Source organism: Lepus europaeus, chromosome 16, assembly GCF_033115175.1.
Source record: "Lepus europaeus isolate LE1 chromosome 16, mLepTim1.pri, whole genome shotgun sequence".
NCBI classification, from domain to species: domain Eukaryota; kingdom Metazoa; phylum Chordata; class Mammalia; order Lagomorpha; family Leporidae; genus Lepus; species Lepus europaeus.
In genome coordinates this window covers 3,102,864-3,122,572 of record NC_084842.1, presented here as the reverse complement: position 1 = coordinate 3,122,572, position 19,709 = coordinate 3,102,864, and the positions used below count along the sequence as shown (strand labels likewise).

Below are 19,709 nucleotides of genomic sequence, written 5' to 3'. Positions count from 1 at the left end.
GAGGCTTAGCCCACTGCGCCACAGTGCCAGCCCCTAAGATATTTTGTCGTAGCAAAAGGAATGAATTAAGACACTATCCCAAACCTTTTTTCCCCCCTCCTTCAGATTCCTGGACACCCTTTGGTCACATCCCTTAACATTTCTCCAGGCAGAGAACCCTACTCCTAGATGCATGGCTTCTCCTAAACACATGACTCATTGCTAACTCGACAAATCGGAGCCACATTGGCTTCCTAGTAACATTAGCTGGGGGACGTTCAGCTGGCTTCTTTTCAATGGCGAGGCACAAAAGGCAGAGTCAGTGAATGGGTGAGGTGTTGTCTACTGTGCCACCTGGCTAACCTGGAGATGCCGCAAGTGCTGTCAACAGAACACCAGGCTGGGCCTGAGTGTGCCAAGTTGATCATAGACATGGTCCACTGCTACACGAAAGGAGGAAAGGCATGTGCTAAGTATTTTCTCCGTATTGGGTAGGCCTACAGTGTGAGGCAGTTGACGGGGAGTCCAGGCTGGTGGGAGGGAAGTTTTGTTGTTGCCGTTGTTGCTCAGTACGGAAAAGGAAAGAACCACAAATAGAAAAAGACCAGCATATGGAATAGTTTGGAACAAGGCTTCCATCGAGTAACTTGAGAGTGATGGGTATGTAGCTTCTGGGAGAAAAAGGGGGGGGGGGGAGAGCGGAGGGAGTGAGTAAGCATTTGGCTCAATGGTTTAGAAACTCAGATGACATGTCAGAGTGCCTGGGTTCGATACCTTCCTCTAGCTCTTGATTCCAGCTTCCAGCCAATGCAGCTGGGCTCCTCCCACCCACATAGGAGACCTGGATTGAGTTCCCAGCCTTGGCCTCAGTCCAGCCCTAGCTTTTGTGGGTTTTGGGGAGTGAGAGCAGATGGGAGAGCTCTCTCTGTCTCTGTGCCTTATTGCCTCTCAAATAAACAAAATACAATGAGGAATGAGTTTCAATGTTGTACCTGAGCGAGTGTAAACAAAGGAGCTCCACACATTGATAAACTTTGATGGTCCTTTATTGCCGGTGGTGGAGAGTGGGCTCATGCCCTAAAGAACTCTCGACCCTGAAGCCCAAAGCAATAGGGTTTATAAAGCCAAAAACTGCAAAATCGGGAGGGGAGTACATGGTTGCTAGGATCGGGAAAAATACATGGTTACTGGGGTCAAGCTGACCTAAAACCTACGTGAAACTAGTATCAATTATAATCTTGACAGTACCAATTACAATCTTAACAATTTTAATTATAATCCTGACATTAATCTAGGTATTGGTTTTAATCATATGTAGGACATAGACAAATTACATTTTTATCATTAACCCAGGTACAGCCTTTCCACTTCCAAGCTTAAACGATCATGCTAGGGGGTTTCTGTGCTCTGCCAAGTGTGATGTAGTGGACTATTACTGTTCAACTGTTTTAGATCATAGTTTCAGAACAGAGTCTCACGGTGTTGGGGGCACCTTCCCACAATGGAGTCTCAGGTTCTCCAAAATGGAGTCTCTACTGTCAAGGTGTCACTGCATCAGAATTTAGCGCTTTATTTCTACCTTTTTTAGAATTAGACAAGGAAAATAAGGGCCACTTTTAAAAGTTCATGCTATCATGCTGTAATTCCTGCACTAGATTCAGAAATAGACTGGGATTTCAAACCCACCCATGCCTGGAAAATCTCTTTGTGTTTCACTATGCTCTCTGAGTATATATTCGTTTTGCATTGTAGTATAACAAGTTAACCACAAATTTAACAGCATTCCTCTCACAGTTCTGCAGAAGACCAGGTAAGCTCAACTGGGCTCTCTGCCCCCGAAGCTGGAGTAAGGTGTCTGCTAAGCTAAGCTGTGAGCTAAGCACCTGGGGAAGCACTGGCTGCCAAATTCATGTGTGGCTCTGGGGCTGAGACCTTGTTTCCTCGCTGGCTGTCAGACAGCACCCAGGGACCTCACACATTCCATGTGCTCCCCCTCTCAGCAGTGATACCCCTACTCCTGCTAGGACTTTGAGACTTCCTGACTTCTCCTTCTTTAAAAAAAAAGCATTTATTTCCCTGAAAGGCAAAGTGACAAAGAGAAAGAGCGAGAGAAAGAGCGAGAGGGGGGTGGGGAATATATCTTTCAAATGCTTGCAATAGCCAGATCTGGGCCAAAGCTGGGAGCCAGGAAGTTCAGGGGCCCAGGCTCTTGGGCCATCATTCCATCATTTGCTGCTTTCCCAGGCACATTAACAGCAAGCTGGATTGGAAGAAGAGCAGCTAGGACTTGAACTAGCAATCTGACATGGGATGCTGCTGTCTGAAGTGGCAACTTAACCTGCTACACCACGACATTGGCCTCGGACTCCTTTTAAGAATCTTACGTGATTAGATTCAGCTCACCTAAGATAATCTTCCTATTTGAAGGTCAACGCAAGAGTAACCTTGATTATGATTGTCTAGTTGCTTTTGCCATGCTGTGTAATATAGGATTTTGATAGACACAATATCTCATAATAATAACAGTCTGGAATTAGCACTTGAATCTTGGGAAATCATTCATTCAAGGGAATAAATTAACTGATTACACCTAACATCAGAAGTATCTGATAAGGGCAAAATGTACATTCTAAGATCTTCATGTTTGCATGGATATCAGAGTTGACTATTTGAAATAAATTCTGGGGGCCTGCACTGTGGTATAGCAGGTAAAGCCGCCACCCGCATTGCTGATGTCCCGTATAGACACCGGTTTGAGTCCCAGCAGCTCCATTTCCAATCCAGCTCTCTGCTATGGCCTGGGAAAGCAGGAGAAGATGGCCCAAGTCCTTGGGCCCCTGCACCCACATGGGAGACTGGGAAGAAGCTCCTGGCTCCTGGCTTTGGATCAGTGCAGCTCCAGCCGTTGCGGCTAATTGGAGAGCAAACCAGTGGATGGAAGACCTCTCTCTCTCCCCCTCTCTTCCATTCCTTCTCTATGTAACTCTGACTTTTAAATAAGTAAATAAATCTTAAAAAAAAGAAAGAAATTCTGTGTCAGAGACATGTTTTATCTGTGATCCACATAAATGCCTTCCCTCTGATCTTCAAAATATTGTCCCATGTAAAAGCAGTGGAAGATGCTCCAAGTGCTTGGGCCCCTGCACCCATGTTGGAGACCTGGAAGAAGCTCCTGGCTCCTGGCTTCATCCTGTCCCAGTCCCGGCTGTCGTGGCCATTTGGGGAGTGAACCAGTGCATGGAAGATCTCTCTATCTCCACCCCACCCCCGTAACTCTGCCTTTCAAATAAATAAATAAAAATATTAAAAATAAAAGAAAAAAATATATCCCATGTAGCCACGTGGCCGGTAGCAAATCCTTGGTGCGCTGATAAGCATAGATGACCAAGACATCTGGGTTGTTAAAAATTCCCAGGAGGGCGATTTGTTTGCGATTTGTTCTGTGTTTGTTCTGTCTTCTGTTTACTTGTTTCAAAGTATGTTTACTTAGGACGGTTGAGAGGTGCCGTCCGTAGGTGAGAAGGTTGAGAGGTGCCATCCGTAGATGAGAAGCGCCACTCACAGAACATTCCTGTGAGAACGTCTCAGCCCTGCAGAAAGGAATGCCATCTCACTGATGTTTTCTGTTTCAACTTCCCCTTTTCTTGGGGTTGCTAGAAATGCCTGGCAACAAAGGCTAAAAATAACCTTGACTTTGCCGAGATTTAAAGAGAAAATGGTTCCTTTCCTTCAAACACTGCAGCCTGGGACTGAGGGGCTGGGAGCAATGTTTTTTTTTTTTTTTTTTTTTTAGGGGAGGGGTTCATGCTGGTGATTTCTCTGTCACCTCCAACGTGACTTTGACATACTCTTTTTAGGGTGGGGCATTGAAAAAGAGATGATTAATGTGTTTTGGCCATTTGAGGTAGCTGATGGCTCCAGGAGACAGCCCCAGGCCTTTTTAAGAAATACACTTGGAGCTGCATATTCTGAGTATGTAGTTCTGATTCACAGAATGGTGGTTTTTTTTTTTTTTTTCATTTATTCATTCATGAAATACATAGTGGGCATTCACCACAGGCCAGGCACCATGGTGGGTACTGAGAATAGAGCTTTAAAACAAATTGGCGACTTAGATCCCGGAGGGGTTTACATGCTAATAATGGAGGAGAGACAGTGAATAAACACATCTATTAAAGACAAGCATCATACAACATATGCTACGTAAGCCATATAGAAAAATGTGGAGTTGGATACAGGGATCTGAGAGCATTGGGTGTGGTGACCAGCGTTCTCACTTACTTGTTATGATCCAAGAATGCCACACAGCTAAGTGCCATGTTTTAAAAGCAGATGTATTCTATTTATTTGAAACCAGAGCTACAGAGAGGGAGCAACAGTCAGACATAGATATTCCAAATGACTGCAATGGCCAGGGCCAGCCAGGAACCTGGAACTCCATCCAGGGCTCCCATGTGGGTGGCAGGGGCCCAAGCACCTGAGCTGTCCTCACAGGTGCCTTAGCAGGGATAGGGGCGCAGCAGCTGGGACAGCCGCCTAACTGCCACACGCTGTCCTCACTGCAGGCAGTGAGGGCGTGAGCCACCCAGATTCTGGTCCCAAGCCAACAGGACAGCAGTGCAGAAGACCCTGGGCTGGCAGCATCTTTGTCTGAAATGTCCCCATAGGCAGAGGATGTCGGCTTTTTTCCTGAGTATGATAGGCAGTGTTGGCAAGCTCTGAGATTTGTCTTAAGTATGAAATCACCACTGTAGCTGCTGAGAGGGGAAAACATACCACTTAGCAGAAACTCAGACCCCGGATGGACAGAGGGGAAGTATTTCTGAAGCAGTCCAGGGTGGTGGTTTGGACCAGGGTGGTTGTGGGAAAGGGGCTGAGAAATGGTCAGATGCAGATCGGAGTTACAGATGACAGAATTAGCTGGTGGATTAAACACGCAATCAAAGAGAAAGGGTCAGCTGAAGATGATCCTGAGGTCCCTTGGCCAGAACCATTGATAGAGAGGAATTGTCTTTATTCCGCTGGGGAAGAAAATGGGTGGAAGGGGTTTGGCAAAGGGGAGGGAAAAATCTGATCAACTTGGAGGTGTGTCTGCTCCTGTGGAGGTGTCGAGTAGGCAGTGGTCTGGCTAGGGGTGTTCATTCATACAGTCTGAATTTTTAAGTCCCTGCATCAGGTCACTTGGGAAATGAAAGTAGTGAGAAACTAGGATTAAGTTCCGTGAGGGTCCAACCTTTAGAAGTATTCAAGATGGGAAGGAGCAGGAAAGAGACTGAGGCCGCTGTGTGAGACATAACACGAGTACAGAGAAAATCTGAGCAAGTGTCCCCGTGTGAGGACATCTGAGCAAGTGTCCCCGTGTGTCTGGTCCATCTCTCACCCGACAGCAGTCGTGTCTCTCATATTTCTTCCCCATAAAGTGTTCAGAAATGTTCTTAGACCCGGGTCCTCACATTGGACAAATCACAGAACCGCCCTGGAGTCCATCTCATTCCTCCGACAGCTGTAGGAGACAAATATAAATTGGGGAGACTGAGGCCCAGAAAGATATAAAGCCAGAAAGTAGTCAGAGGAGGAGCAGGGATTCCAACTTGCTCTGATTAATGGTGTGAAAATGGCCAAGTACTGCTGAATGCTTAGTATGTTAGAAGCACTGAACAGGCAGTATTCTAATCAGTAAGGAAGCCAGTAAGGGAGGAAGATACTAACATTACGCCGATGAGGACACTCAGGTACACGGAGGTTAATAAGTTGTACAAAGCAATACAAAGCAAAGCTGAGGTTAAATTCTCCGTCTGCCCTGAATCGAGGCCTTCCCTCTAACAGCTGTGGCCTGGTTTCATCTACAAGTACTCTATACGTTGGATCTCCTCCTGGCTCCTGCCACCTGGGCCCCTGCCCTGCTTTCCCACACCCTGTCTTATTCCAAAGGGACATTGCGCCAACTGCAAAGGCCACTCTGCTGCTCATCCAGAGAAAACTCGAAACATCCCCAAAAGAAAATAACCACTCCTTACAGCATCTGCAACCGCAGGGCATGATTTGAGAAGGGTCATGGACAGCAAGCAGAGCCGCCATCTGTGCTGTCGTGTGTGCCTGTGATGTGTGTGGGTCCCTTCCCTTGAGCCAAATAACTTGCAGAATCACAGGAGGAAGGTGAAACATCAGTGGAGATCTGCTATTTAAACTGTGGTAGTGGCAAAGGAAACTTGCTCCAGGCCATAAGAAGAAAAGATATTTTTTTTTCTTAGTAAAAATAGAAATCCACATATGGTGTTCTTGGGAAAATGAAAATACAGAATTATAAGTTCGGGGTTCAAGTTCTGGTGTCACCAGTCTTTATGTGATCCCTGAAACTCAGCTGATTTGAGGTTTTGTTTATTTATGAAATAAGACGATAGATACCTCCCCACATCTATGAAAGCACTTCCGAAAGTCTGTGGAAAATGAATAAAAGATAACTTTATTTTTGTGCAAAAGTATTTTGCCATATTTTCCCATCTGTAAATAGTATGCGTGTATTTATATTTACATATATACATATATATAACACATATATTACATATGTTATTTAAAGGGTGAAGACACACTTGCAAATTGCAAATATCTAAATATGACACACACATGTATAAATTTCCACACATGGGACAAATGCGCTCTTTGTTTTCTGAGTTAATTCACTTAACATTATGATCAGTTCCATCCATTTTGCTGCAAATGGAAGGCTCCTTTTGGATGGGCTAGGTACTATTCCATCATGTATATTGTCTACATTTTCTTCACTCATTCGTCCATTGATGGACATCTAGGTTGATTCCATGTCTTTGCTGTTGTGAATTGGGCTGCAATGAATGTGAGGATGAAGTTGTGTCTGTCATGTGTTAACTTCATTTCCTTTGGCTATATTCCCAGAAGCAGGATAGCTGGCTCAAATAGTAGCTTTATCTTCAGGTTTGCTCCTGAAGAATCTCCATGCTGCTCTCCATAACAGCTGTACTAATTTGCATTCACACCAGCAGTATATTAGGGTTCCCTTTCTATACATCCTTACCAACACTTTTTATTATCTGACTTCTCAGGAGTAGCCATTCTAACTGGAGTGAGATGATACCACATTATGGTTTTTATTTGCATTTCCCTGATGGCTAGTGATCCTGAGCATCTTTTTGTGTGTTTGTCTGTATTTCTTCTTTTGAAAAATGTCTGTTCAGTTCCTTTGCCCATTTCTTAACCAGATTGCTTGTTAGGTTGTTTATGAGTTTTTTGAACTGTTTATATATTTTGGATATTAATCCTTTATCAGATGCATAGTTTGCAAATACATTCTCCTCTCTCATTCTTTAGGTTGTCTCTTCACACTATAATTATTTCCTTTGCTGTGCAGAGCTTCTTAGTTTGATATAACCTCGTTTGTTTATTTTTAGTTCTGTTGCCTGTGCTTATGGTGTCTTAGTAAAGAAAACCGTTGCCTATACCAATGTCTCGGAGTGTTTTCCTTTCGTAGTTTCATGGTTTCAGGCCTTACCTTTAGATCTTTGATCTGTTTTGAATTGGTTTTTGCTTAGTGTGTAAGGTAGGGTTCTTGAGGAAATCCAGTTTTCCCAATACCATCTATGGAAGATACTGTCCTTTCTCAGAATGTGTTTTCAACATCTTTTCAAAGGCGGGTTGATTGGAAATTCATGCATTCCTTCCTGGGGTTTCTGTTCTGTTCTATCAGCCTATGTGTCTACTTTTATGCCAGTATCATGCTGTTTTGCATCCAATAGCCCTGTAGTAGATCTTGAAATCTGGTATTGTGATGCCTCTGGCTTTGTTTTTAGTCAAGATTGCTTTGACTAATCTAGGTCTTTTGTGTTTCCACATGAATTTTAGTATTGTTTTTTCTAAGTCTGTGAAGAACGTTATTGATATTTTGATGGGAGTTGTGTAGAATCTTTAGATCTCTTTAGGTAGTATGGGCATTTTAATCGTATCAGTTCTTTCAATCCATGAGCATGAGAGGCCTTTCCATTTTTGTGTGTCTTTTTCAATTGCTTCCATGTGTTTCATAATTTTCATGGTAGAGTTCTTTCACAGCCTTGGTTAAATTTATACCAAGGCATTTATTTTCTTTTTACAGCTATTGTGAATGAGATTGCTCTCACAAGATCTTTCTTAGTAAGATAATTGTTGGTGCATAAAAATGCTACTGATTTTTGTGTGGTGATTTGTTCTCTTACCAGTTCTGATGGTCTCATGGTAGAGTCTTTAGGTTTTTCCTGTATATAGAATTAATGTCATTTACAAACGGGGATAATATGACTTCCTCCTTCCCTCTTTGTATGCTTTTAATGCTTTCTCTGATCTAATGGCTCCAGATCAAACTTCCAGAACTATATTGAAGAAGAGTGGCATCCTTGTCTAGTTCCAGATTTTAGTGAAAATATTTCCAGCTTTTCTCCATTCAATATGATGTTAGCTATGAGCTTGCCATATATAACCTCAGTTGTACAGAGATATGTTCCTTCTCTGCCTACTTTGTTTAAGGTTTTTAATTGTCAGTAGATGTTATATTTTATTAATGCTTTCTCTGAATCTATTGAGATAATCATATGACTTTTATCTCACATTCTGTTGTGATGTACCACACTTGTTGATTTGTGTATGTTGAACCATCCTTACATTCCTGGGGTAAATTGCACTTGGTCAGGGTGAAAGAGCTTTCAGATGTATTATAGGGTTTGCTTTGCTAGATTTTGTTGGGCACTTTTGCATCAACATTCATCAGAAGTATTGAACCATAGTTTTCTTTTTTTGTTGTTGTATCCTTGTTTGGTTTTGAAATTAAGGTAACATTGGCCTCATAGCATGAGTTTGGAAGGGTTCCCTCCCTTTCAAACATTCAGAACAGTTTGAGAAGAATTCGTGCTAGTGTTACCTTCAAAGTTTTATAGAATTCATCAGTGACACTATCTGGTCCTAGGTTTTGCATTGTTTGGAGACTACTACTGATTCAGTTTCTTTTTTCTTTTTTCTTTTTTCTTTTTTTTTTTTTGACAGGCAGAGTGGACAGTGAGAGAGAGAGACAGAGAGAAAGGTCTTCCTTTTGCCGTTGGTTCACCCTCCAATGGCCACCGCGGTTGGCGCGCTGCGGCCGGTGCACCGCACTGATCCGATGGCAGGAGCCAGGGGCTTCTCCTGGTCTCCCATGGGGTGCAGGACCCAAGCACTTGGGCCATCCTCCACTGCACTCCCTGGCCACAGCAGAGAGCTGGCCTGGAAGAGGGGCAACCGGGACAGAATCCGGCGCCCCGACCGGGACTAGAACCCGGTGTGCCGGCGCCGCAAGGCGGAGGATTAGCCTAGTGAGCCACGGCGCCGGCCATGATTCAGTTTCATCATCAATTATTTGATCTGGTTTTCTGTGCTTTCATGATCCAACTTTAGTTAGTTATATATTTTCAGAAATTTATCCATTTCTTGCACATGTTCCAATTTCTTGGCATTTAGTTGTTCTTAACAGTTCCTAATGGACTTTTTGTGTTTCTGAAGTATTGGTTATAATATCTCTTTCATCTCTGATTTTATTGATTTGAGTCTTCTCTGTTTTGTTTAGCTTGTCTAGCAATTGATCAATCTTGTTTATCTTTTCAGAAAACCAACTCTTCATTCCATTAATCTTTTGAGGGTTTTTAAATTTCTATCTTATTTTTTCTCTAATTTTTATTATTCTTTTTCTTCTACTAAATCTGTATTTGGTCTGTTCTTGATTTTCTGAGTCCTTTAAATGCATTAGTAGGTTATTTATGTGATGCTCTTCCATTTTTTTGATGTAGGTACTTACTCATAAACTTTCCTTTTAGTGCTGCTTTTGCTGTATTACATAAGTTTTATTCATGGTATTTACATTTTCATTAGTCAGGGACTTTTTAAATTTCCCCTTTCATTTCTTCAATGACCTATTGCTCTTTTGGGAACATGTTGTTCTGTCTCTATGTATTTGTATAATTTCTAGAATTTCTTTTCTTGTTAATTTCCAGCTTTACTACACCATAGTTAGAAAAAGATACATTATCTGATTTCAATTTTCTAAAAAATTTGTTGAGGCCCAGGCTATGTTGCAACAGGTTAAAGCCCCAGCCTGCAGCTCAGGCATCCTATATGGGTGCCAGTTCAAGTCCTGGCTGCTCCACTTCCTATTCAGCTCTCTGTTAATGCACCTGGGATAGCAACTGAAGATGGCCCAAGTCCTTGGGCTCCTGCATTCATGTGGGAGACCCAAAAGAAGCTCCTGGCTCCTGCCTTCAGATCAGCTCAGCTCAGCCACTTCAGCCATTTGAGGAATGAACCAGTGGATGGAAGACTCTCTCTCTCTCTCTCTCTCTCTCTCTACCTCTCTTTGTAACTCTGTCTTTCAAATAAATAAATCTTTAAAAAAAGAAATTTGTTGAGACTTGTTTTATAGCCCAGTATTCAATCTATAGAATGTTCTACGTGCTGATGAGAACATATATTCTATAACTAAAGGGTGAATATTCTGTAACTCTGTTAGATCCATTCCATCTATAGTATAGATTAACTATTTGTTGTTGTTGTTTTGTCTAGTTGCTCTGCTCATTTAATGAATCTGGGATGTTGAAGTCCCTCAATAGTAGTGTGTTAAAATGTACCCTTTCCTTTTAGATCTATAAACATACCCAGGTTTACATACCTGTAAACCTGGGTATGTCACCTGGGTATGTCCACATTAGGTGCCTGCACATTTATAGTGATCATATCTCCTTGTTGAACTGATCACTTGGCCATTAGATAGTGATCGTGTCTCTTTCAACTGTTTTTGTCTTAAGGTCTATTTTATCTAAGTATAGCTACTTTTGTTCACTTTTGATTTCCACCTGCATGGAATGTTTTGTCCCATCTTTTCCCTTTCAATCTGTGTGTGTTTCTACTGGTGAAATAAGCTTCTTGTAGGCAGCATATTTTTTTAAAGATTTATTTATTTATTTATTTGAAAGTTATACAGAAGTTTATTTGAAAGTTATACAGAGAAGAAAGATGGAGAGAGAGAGAGAGAGAGAGAGAGAGAGAGAGGTCTTCCACCCACTGGTTCACACCCCAGTTGGCCGCAACGGCTGGAGCTACGCTAGAGCTACACTGATCTGAAACCAGGAGCCAGTAGCTTCTTCCAGATCTCCCACACGGGTGCAGGGGCCCAAGGACTTGGGCCATCTTCTACTGCTGTCCCAGGCCATAGCAGAGAGCTAGATCAAAAGTAGAACGTCCAGGACTCGAACCTCTGCCCATATGGGATGCAGGCACTTTACCCACTTTACCCAGGTGGCTTTACCCACTATGCCGCAGTGCCAGCCCCAGCATATTTTTTTTAAAAATCCATTCAACCAATCTACATATTTAACTGGTGAATTGTCCATTTACATTTAAGGTTTATAATGATAAGTAATGATGTGGTTCTGCCATATTTCCTTTAGAATTCATTTTGTTTATTTTGAATATCTTTTGTTCTTTTTCTAGTAGTTTTCATACTTCTTTCCTAATGAGGATTACGTTTCCTAGTTTCTGTATGGAGTACGTCCAGAAGTATCATTTGTTTTTTTTTTTTGTTTGTTTGTTTGTTTGTTTGTTTTTGACAGGCAGAGTGGATAGTGAGAGAGAGACAGAGAGGAAGGTCTTCCTTTTTGCCGTTGGTTCACCCTCCAATGGCCGCCGCGGTAGCGCACTGCGGCCGGCGCACCGCACTGATCCGAAGCCAGGAGCCAGGTGCCTATCCTGGTCTCCCATTGGGTGCAGGGCCCAAGGACCTGGGCCACCCTCCATCTGCACTCCCTGGCCACAGCAGAGAGCTGGCCTGGAAGAGGGGCAACCGGGACAGAATCCGGTGCCCCGACCGGGACTAGAACCCCATGTGCCGGCACCGCAAGGCGGAGGATTAGCTTGTTGAGCCACGGCGCCGGCCCAGAAGTATCATTTGTAAGGCTAGTCATGTGGTAGTGAATTTCTTCAGTGTTTGCTTGTCTTGGAGTCTTTCTTTCTCCTTCAATTATGAAACAGAACTTCACTAGGTAAAGTATTCTTTTCTTTTTTTTTTTTTTTTTTTTTTAATTTTTGACAGGCAGAGTGGACAGTGAGAGAGAGACAGAGAGAAAGGTCTTCCTTTTGCCGTTGGTTCACCCTCCAATGGCCGCCGCGGTAGCACGCTGCGGCCGGCGCACCGTGCTGTTCTGATGGCAGGAGCCAGGTGCTTCTCCTGGTCTCCCATGGGGTGCAGAGCCCAAGCACTTGGGCCATCCTCCACTGCACTCCCTGGCCACAGCAGAGAGCTGGCCTGGAAGAGGGGCAACCGGGACAGTATCGGTGCCCCGACCGGGACTAGAACCCGGTGTGCCGGCGCCGCAAGGCGGAGGATTAGCCTGTTGAGCCACGGCGCCGGCCGTAAAGTATTCTTGGTTGGATAATTTTATATTCAGGACTTGGACAAAATCTCTCTAGTTAATCTAATTAGAAATCCTTTCAATGTGACCTGACATTTCAAAAATCAGAATTCTCTCTGTGTGTTGTTGTACATTTGAAAGTTTGACTACAGTGTGTCGTGGTGAGGTTCTTTTCTGATCACATCTAACTGAGTTCCTTTGAGTGTCTTACATTTGGAAGTTCGTATCTTTCTCCAAATTTGGGAATTTTTCTGCTATTTTTCACTGAACAAACTTTCTAAGCCATTCTTTTTTTTTTTTTCCCGTTCCTTTGGAGACTCCCAGAACTCAAATGTTGGTTTGTTTGATGGTATCCCAGAGACCCTGAACATTGTTTACGTTCTTCTCAATTCTTTTTTTTTTTCTTCTGGTCTGTCTGAGATATTTCAAAGGCCTGTCTTCAGGATAAGATATTTGTCCTCTTCTGGATCTAGTCTGTTGTTGAGGTTTTCCACTGCATCTTGTATTTGACTCATTTCTACTATTTGTGTTTGAGTCCCAAGACTTATTTCTCTTTGCTGAAGTCCTCTTTCATATCATGCATTGGTTTCCTAATTTCATTTAACTGTTTATCAGTAGCCTTTTTAATCTCTGAGTACCCTTATTATACTTATTCTTTTGAATTCTTTCTCAGGGATTACATCGGTCTCCCTTGTTTCATGGTCTGGTACTAAAGTGTTGTTGTGTTTGTTTAAGGAATAACACTGCCTGTTTTTTTCATGTTTCTTGTGTTCCTATGTTGATTTTGGGGGAGGATCTGGGGTTCAGTTATTTCTCTTCCTTGTAAAGGATGATTTTCACAGACTGAAGGCAGTTTTCTGAAGATGTGCCCTTAGGTGTGGATGTGGTTGCCTATTTCAGCTTTCGTTCTAGGTGGCCTCCACAGTACAATCTCCCTACACCTGTTTTTGCCATACTCGTCCGCAGCAGTTGTAGGGATTTGGAATGCTCCTGGGCCCCAGGGTCCCAGAGCAATTGCTCAGATCACCATTGACAGGTCCCCAACTGTCTTTCCAAGGGGATACTGGAATCATGATCTCGGGTGTTGGGAGCAGGTCCTTGCTGATGCCACAGATGAGCCTGACACACAGGTTCCCAGGCAGAGCTGGAGCTGGAGATCAGTACCCACTCTGGGAGCTGGCTGGGCTCAAGACTCCCAACCACTGCTGGACGCCAGGGCCCCAAGAGCAGTTCTGATGCTGAGCAGGGCAGGCAAGTTTCCAGGACGCTGTCTGGGTGAGTGGCTGGATTCTCGACAGTGGCATTGGCTCTGAGACAGCAGAGCAAGCATCCCCAGACCCCTCTCTGTGGGCTACATGCTGAGCCAGGAGAGGTACAGGAATGCCAGGCCATAGCCATGAGCAAACAGCAGCACACTAGCCTTTTAGAGGTAAAGAAACCGGGCAGCTTCGGAGGACGGGACTGGAGCCCTGAGATCCGTGATGGACCTGGGCAGGATACAGAAATCCATACCCAGAACTCCCAGTAATGGAGCTGTATGCTGGGCTAGGTGTGGCCCAAAAAATCTAAACCAGAGTCGCAAGTGAGCATGCAACGAGTTGTGCTGGGAGGGACAGAGAAAACCCATGCTGGATCCAAGGGAGAGCGCTGAGACCTGGACTGAGCAAAGACTGGAAACCCAGGCTGCTACATGTGGGAGGGGAAGAGCCTAGAATGATGCCCAGGTGCAAAAGGTGCAGAAATCCCCTGCTGCTGTCAGTGGGAGAGAGCCAAGCAGCATGGACCTCAACCTGCAGCCTCTTAGCTCTGCTGCTGTTGGGAGTGGGGAGGGTGCACTACCCATTCCGAGCTCATTGCTCTGAGCCTGTTGACCCCCCAGAACACTGTACAGAGTGTGGGGACACTCCCTGCTGCACACTCAGACCCTGCTGCAAGAACTGTCCCCAGTGCACAGGCAGCTCTGAGCCTCTGTGGGCAGATGGGGCAGAACCGTGGGAACCCTGACTGAATCACACAGATTCAGGCGGCTGCGAGCAATGTTTTGAGGGAAGGTGGAAGGGGAGGCAGCAGGGAAGAGGGTCATCTCCTTCTCTCCAGGGTCCCAAGGGCTGGATATCCTAGTTGTCCTGCGGCTGCTGTCCCCTGAGGTGCAGAATGCCGCATGGGCTGGGGTGCTGGGCTCATGCAGGTGCTACTGGGTCCAGCTGCGGCTGTGAGGCTCAGTCTTCCTGCCAGGGGGCAGAGACGTCGGCAGGGCCCCTGGGAAGGAGACCTGCAGAGACCTCTGTCTACTAGCCCAGTGCGGATTCCTACAGTGACTCCTTTGTCCAGCTAGAAGCCGCTGCGGCTCCCTGTGCTCTGAGGATGGAGAGGGAGTGGAAAGTGCAGGTTCCTTCTCTGAAGCATCTGGGAGTTTTCCAGGGAGCTCTCCTGGTCTATGGGGACGGATTTCTCTCTACCGGGGACTGGGGCTCCCCTGCTCACGCCTCCTCCTGCCCCAGGCAGTCCCCCCAGCTAGGGGGCCAGGTATTCAGTTTCCAGGTGGCCTTGTGCCTTTCTGTGCTGCCTTGCCTGGTCTCTGAGACCTGCTATGCATCAGCTGTTCCCTTACTCCATTCAGGTGCTCACTCCAGATGTGACTACTAGACTTTCTTATTGGGCTCTCTTGAAAACTTTGGCGCAAAAATATTTTTCTGAAATCCATGCACACAAGACATCTTTTTAAAAGTTCATGAAAATGAGTATTACCAGAACAAAGGCTATGCATGAATGTCAAAGATTTTTCTGCACCATAATAAACTTTATCTTTTACTTACGTTTTCCATGAAATCTTTGAGGTGCCCTTATATACTCACACAAGGCCAAATGAGAGAAACATCCCGAGAGGTGCTTTGTAAACTGTCAAGTTGTAGATGCGAATGGATCGTGCTCTTGTTGTGACTGTTTCTGTGCTATTGTGGAGTCACCCACACACACTGTGACTGCTGAGCAAAGTCACACTCAAGGGAACGAGGGAATTAGATGGAGAGAGAAAGCGCGGAGGGGTGACTCAGAAAATAATGAAAGGAGGAGACAGAAGAGGAAGAGAAGGGAAGGGGAAGGAGGTGAAGGGGTGAAAGCCCACTTCACCTGGACATGACTGAGAGCCCCAGATTCCAGCCCTTCTGCATCTCCCTGACCATGGCCTCTGTTGTGTTCTCTCTTTGGGGCACCCGTGTCATTCACCCGTAATCTCAACACCTGTGGCCAACCAAGTATTTGACAAAGGCATTCTCCCAAAGTAAGAAAACACCACCTGTGACTGACAATGTAATGTGACAGTTTAGCACCATGATTGTTTCCGGGAAGGGCAAAGGTGTGTGTGTGTGTGTGTGCCTGTCTATGTGCATGCATGTATGTATGCACATTGTGTGTGCCCATATATGTGCACGCATACATATGTGCTTGAATATGGACATGCTGTGTGTGTGTGCAGATGTGTGTTCATGCATGTAGACACACATGTGTGTACATCTGTGTGTGTGCATGCATGTACACCTGTGTGTATCATGTGTGTGCCTGTCTATGTGCATGCATGTGTGTATGCACATTGTGTGTGCCCATATATGTGCACGCATACATATGTGCTTGAATGTGGACATGCTGTGTGTGTGTGCAGATGTGTGTTCATGCATGTAGACACACATGTGTGTGCATCTGTGTGTGTGCATGCATGTACACCTGTGTGTATCATGTGTGTGCCTGTCTATGTGCATGCATGTGTGTATGCACATTGTGTGTGCCCATATATGTGCACGCATACATATGTGCTTGAATGTGGACATGCTGTGTGTGTGCAGATGTGTGTTCATGCATGTAGACACACATGTGTGTACATCTGTGTGTGTGCATGCATGTACACCTGTGTGTATCATGTGTGTGCCTGTCTATGTGCATGCATGTGTGTATGCACATTGTGTGTGCCCATATATGTGCACGCATACATATGTGCTTGAATATAGACATGCTGTGTGTGTGTGCAGATGTGTGTTCATGCATGTGGACACACATGTGTGTACATCTGTGTGTGTGTGTGTGTGTGTGTGTGTGTGAAGCTGTGCTGCTGGAGCTGCAGCTGCCAGGTTGTCAGGCTGGAGAGTGGCAGAAGAAGTGAAGAAGGTTTGCCAGAGCCCCTGAGTCGTTCCCGGTCATCCACTACCACAGCATCTTTGCACTAACTTCTCTCAGGGAGGACAGCACGGAGCCAGCGCACATGATGCTACATTGCTCTGGAAGAATCCTCTTGGTGCAGAGTGGAAGGGAGGTGATTTAGGGCTGTCACAGGGCTGAGTCAGGCAGTGCTTGAGTACGTGTCCAGCATCCGTCCCTCGCTGGACGACCGCCGCTGAAGTCACGCCTGCTTTCCGCGTGCTCTGTGTCCACCACCAGCCCCAGCACCCCTTCTGCCCTCTCACGTCTCCTCTCGTGCAGATGGAAAGATAACCCGGCAATGCCCATGGGACTGATCTACGAAGGCGTCTCAGAAGAACCCCTGCAGTACTCGGGGGGGAGTGCGGCTCAGAGCACCGTGCTCCACGCCATGGATGAGTTCTTAGGCATTCGCCACAGCCAGGAAAGCGGTGAGTTACTTTTTAAAAATTTGCTTTTGTTTTTTTTTATTTTCTTAAAGAGTAAAGGAAGGGTAAACAAAGAGGTGTTTTTAAGCAAGCAGTAAAACCAGGGTAGAGGAAAATGCCATAAGGTCCATACTTCCCGTCAAACAGGAAGTGGTGTGTTTTCCTTTTGTTACTGTGTCAAGTCCATTGATAGCTGATCTCCATGTGGTACCTACTTTCATTTCCAAATTTGAAAATGTTTCTGAATTCCCAGCTGTTCGCTGATTTGGGGTTGGGTTCCTGGGCAGTGGCTCTGTCTTCTGAAATGGAGGTGAGATCTGGAGTTTGAAGCCTGGGAGGCCATGTGGGTGAGCCTGGAGCCGGCCACCCTTGGACCTCACCTTCTCCACTGAAACCCACCCTCAATGATAAAACTTTTGGAGAAACCCACTTAGACAAGATGATGAATTTGTTGCTTCAGAGGTTGAGATTTGCCTGCCTCAAACGAAGGGCTTACCAGATGCAAAAAAGGAACCTCCTCTTGCAAAGATTTCCAGTTGGATTGGGGGAGAAATCACTGGAACTTTGGGTGAGGGAGTCCCATGTCACCCCCAAATGTCCATTCTCTAGAACTGGGGTAATTTTTCATGGATTTGTGTGTTTGGTGAGGTTGATAGTTGATTGACCACACTTAGCACTAAGCATGCAATGAACTGTCTGCAAACAGCTATCATTTTTAAACAACTTGCTTTCCAGAGCCTGTTACTGCAACAGTTGTTCATCCTTTGTCTCTCGGCCCTTCTACGCCCTATAAATTCTCTCCTCCTGAGCACGACTTTTTGAAAGTGCTCAGGAAACAAAATCCTCTGGAATACTTAGCTGATCAGTTTAAAGGCAGGCTTTTACGTCTGGGGACACCCCTCACAGTGGCCAGCAGCTGGTCATTTGGCCCTCCTTTGGCCGATGATAAATATCTGTAGGCCAGCTGACGGGTCTGATTCCAATTCCGTTATCCGGAACGTCTTTGCTGCTTTGACTGTCAACAGTCCAAAATGCGCATGTGAGTGTTGAAGTTTGGGAGGCTGTGTGGGTGAGCCTGGTGCGGACAAGCATATTGGGTAAGGCCACCAGCAACAGTGACTGGTGCTCCACCTCCAGGAGAGCAGGGCAGGCGGCCCTGGATTTCCGCGTGCAGCTCTGATGTTGCCCTGCGCTTTCTCTTTCAGCTGATTTCCTGTGCAGGATGAGAGACTACATGCCGCCTTCTCATAGAGCCTTCCTAGAAGACATCCACTCGGCTCCTTCACTGAGGGACCACGTCCTGTCCTCTGGCCACGGCCCCCTTCGGACAGCCTATAACCAGTGTCTGGAGACCCTGGCAGAGCTTCGTAGCTATCACATCACCATAGTAACCAAATATCTTGTCACAGCGGCAGCGAGAGCAAAGAGCAGGGGGTCGAGCCCTCTCCCCGGGCCACCACGGGCTTTGGAAGACAGGGGCACGGGCGGAACTCAAGTTATGAGCTTCCTGAAGAGTGTCAGGAACAGGACCTTGGAGATGATCCTCCAGCCGAGTGGCTGAGCGTCTTGCCTGCTCCCCAGCCGTGCACAGCTCTTGCGGAGGGCAAGAGAAAGCGGGTGCGAAAGCGACCTCAGCCCCGTGCCTGTCTCACTCAGCTCTCCGTGGACAGCTGTCATCATCTCAGATTTCACTGGATAGGGGTGCCCCATTCTCTTCCAACACCTAAATTGCAACAACCAAATACATTTGCCAATAAACAGATCACCTTCTTGATTTCTTTAGCAAAGCAAATTCCCGTAATGATCTATTGAGTTCCTACTAAGCGTTGGCTCAGAGCTTAGTGAAGCTCTCTTCCTCCTGAATTTTGTGGCAGGAGGTTGGAGATGCAGAGGGAAGAGGATGTGCACAGTAAAGACTTGGAAGTCACGAGTGAAGAAGAAATGGTTCATGACATAGAAGAGAATTTTCCACATGGTGGATAGACTTGCAAGCTCTATTTTAATTCCTTTAGTTCCAGAAGAATTAGTCTCTCTCTTTACACTGAAAACTCTGTGTTTGCAAAATGAGTGAATTGACCCTTTGGAAGCAAATGCTAAATTGCCATGTTTAGTTATGTAGAGAAATGCCGCTGTTTTTATTGACTTTGTTTCTACATCAAGATCTCATTCAGCCTGATAGTAGAAAACCAGAAATCTTGAGTCACATCAATTTAGAGTAAATTCTGTTAAGGTAGGGTCGCCCTCCACCAGGCACCCAGAAATATACTGAGACAGCATCAAAATTCCACTGGTCCTGCTAGTGCCAGAGTGTCAGACCACTGAGAAAGTTCTCGCCAAGCTAGCATCTGTTACAAAGGCCCCGCCCCCATGAACACTGGTTGTGTTGGATATCCGGCATGCCCCATCCTGTCTAAAATGTCTTCCAGGAAAGGCATTTGGCCTATCAGTTAAGACATGGGTCAGGCTGCCCACATGCCCCACCGGAGTGCCTGGGGTCGATTCCCGAGTCTGACTCCTGATTCCAACTCCATGCAAATAAAGACTGGGAGACAATAATGATGGCTCAAGTAATGGGGTTCCAGCCAACTATGTGGGAGATCTGGATTGAGTTCCCAGTTCCTGGTTTTGAACGTAACCCAGCCCATCCATTGTGGGCCTTTGGAGAGTGAACCGACAGATTGTA

The 19,709-nt window shown here is 45.5% G+C and overlaps 1 protein-coding gene across 3 annotated transcripts in view; it reads left to right on the top strand.

The window, feature by feature from the left end:
- Positions 1 to 18,800, top strand: part of IDO2 (indoleamine 2,3-dioxygenase 2) — a 65,120-nt gene extending 46,320 nt beyond the window's left edge. For all 3 annotated transcript variants that reach the window (XM_062212972.1, XM_062212971.1, XM_062212970.1), the window contains 2 exons: positions 16,881 to 17,029; positions 18,232 to 18,800. In XM_062212972.1, the coding sequence (XP_062068956.1) occupies positions 16,881 to 17,029; positions 18,232 to 18,587 (505 nt within the window). In that variant the 3' untranslated portion in view covers positions 18,588 to 18,800. The remainder of the gene's footprint in view (positions 1 to 16,880; positions 17,030 to 18,231) is intronic.
- Positions 18,801 to 19,709: the final 909 nt, after the last annotated feature.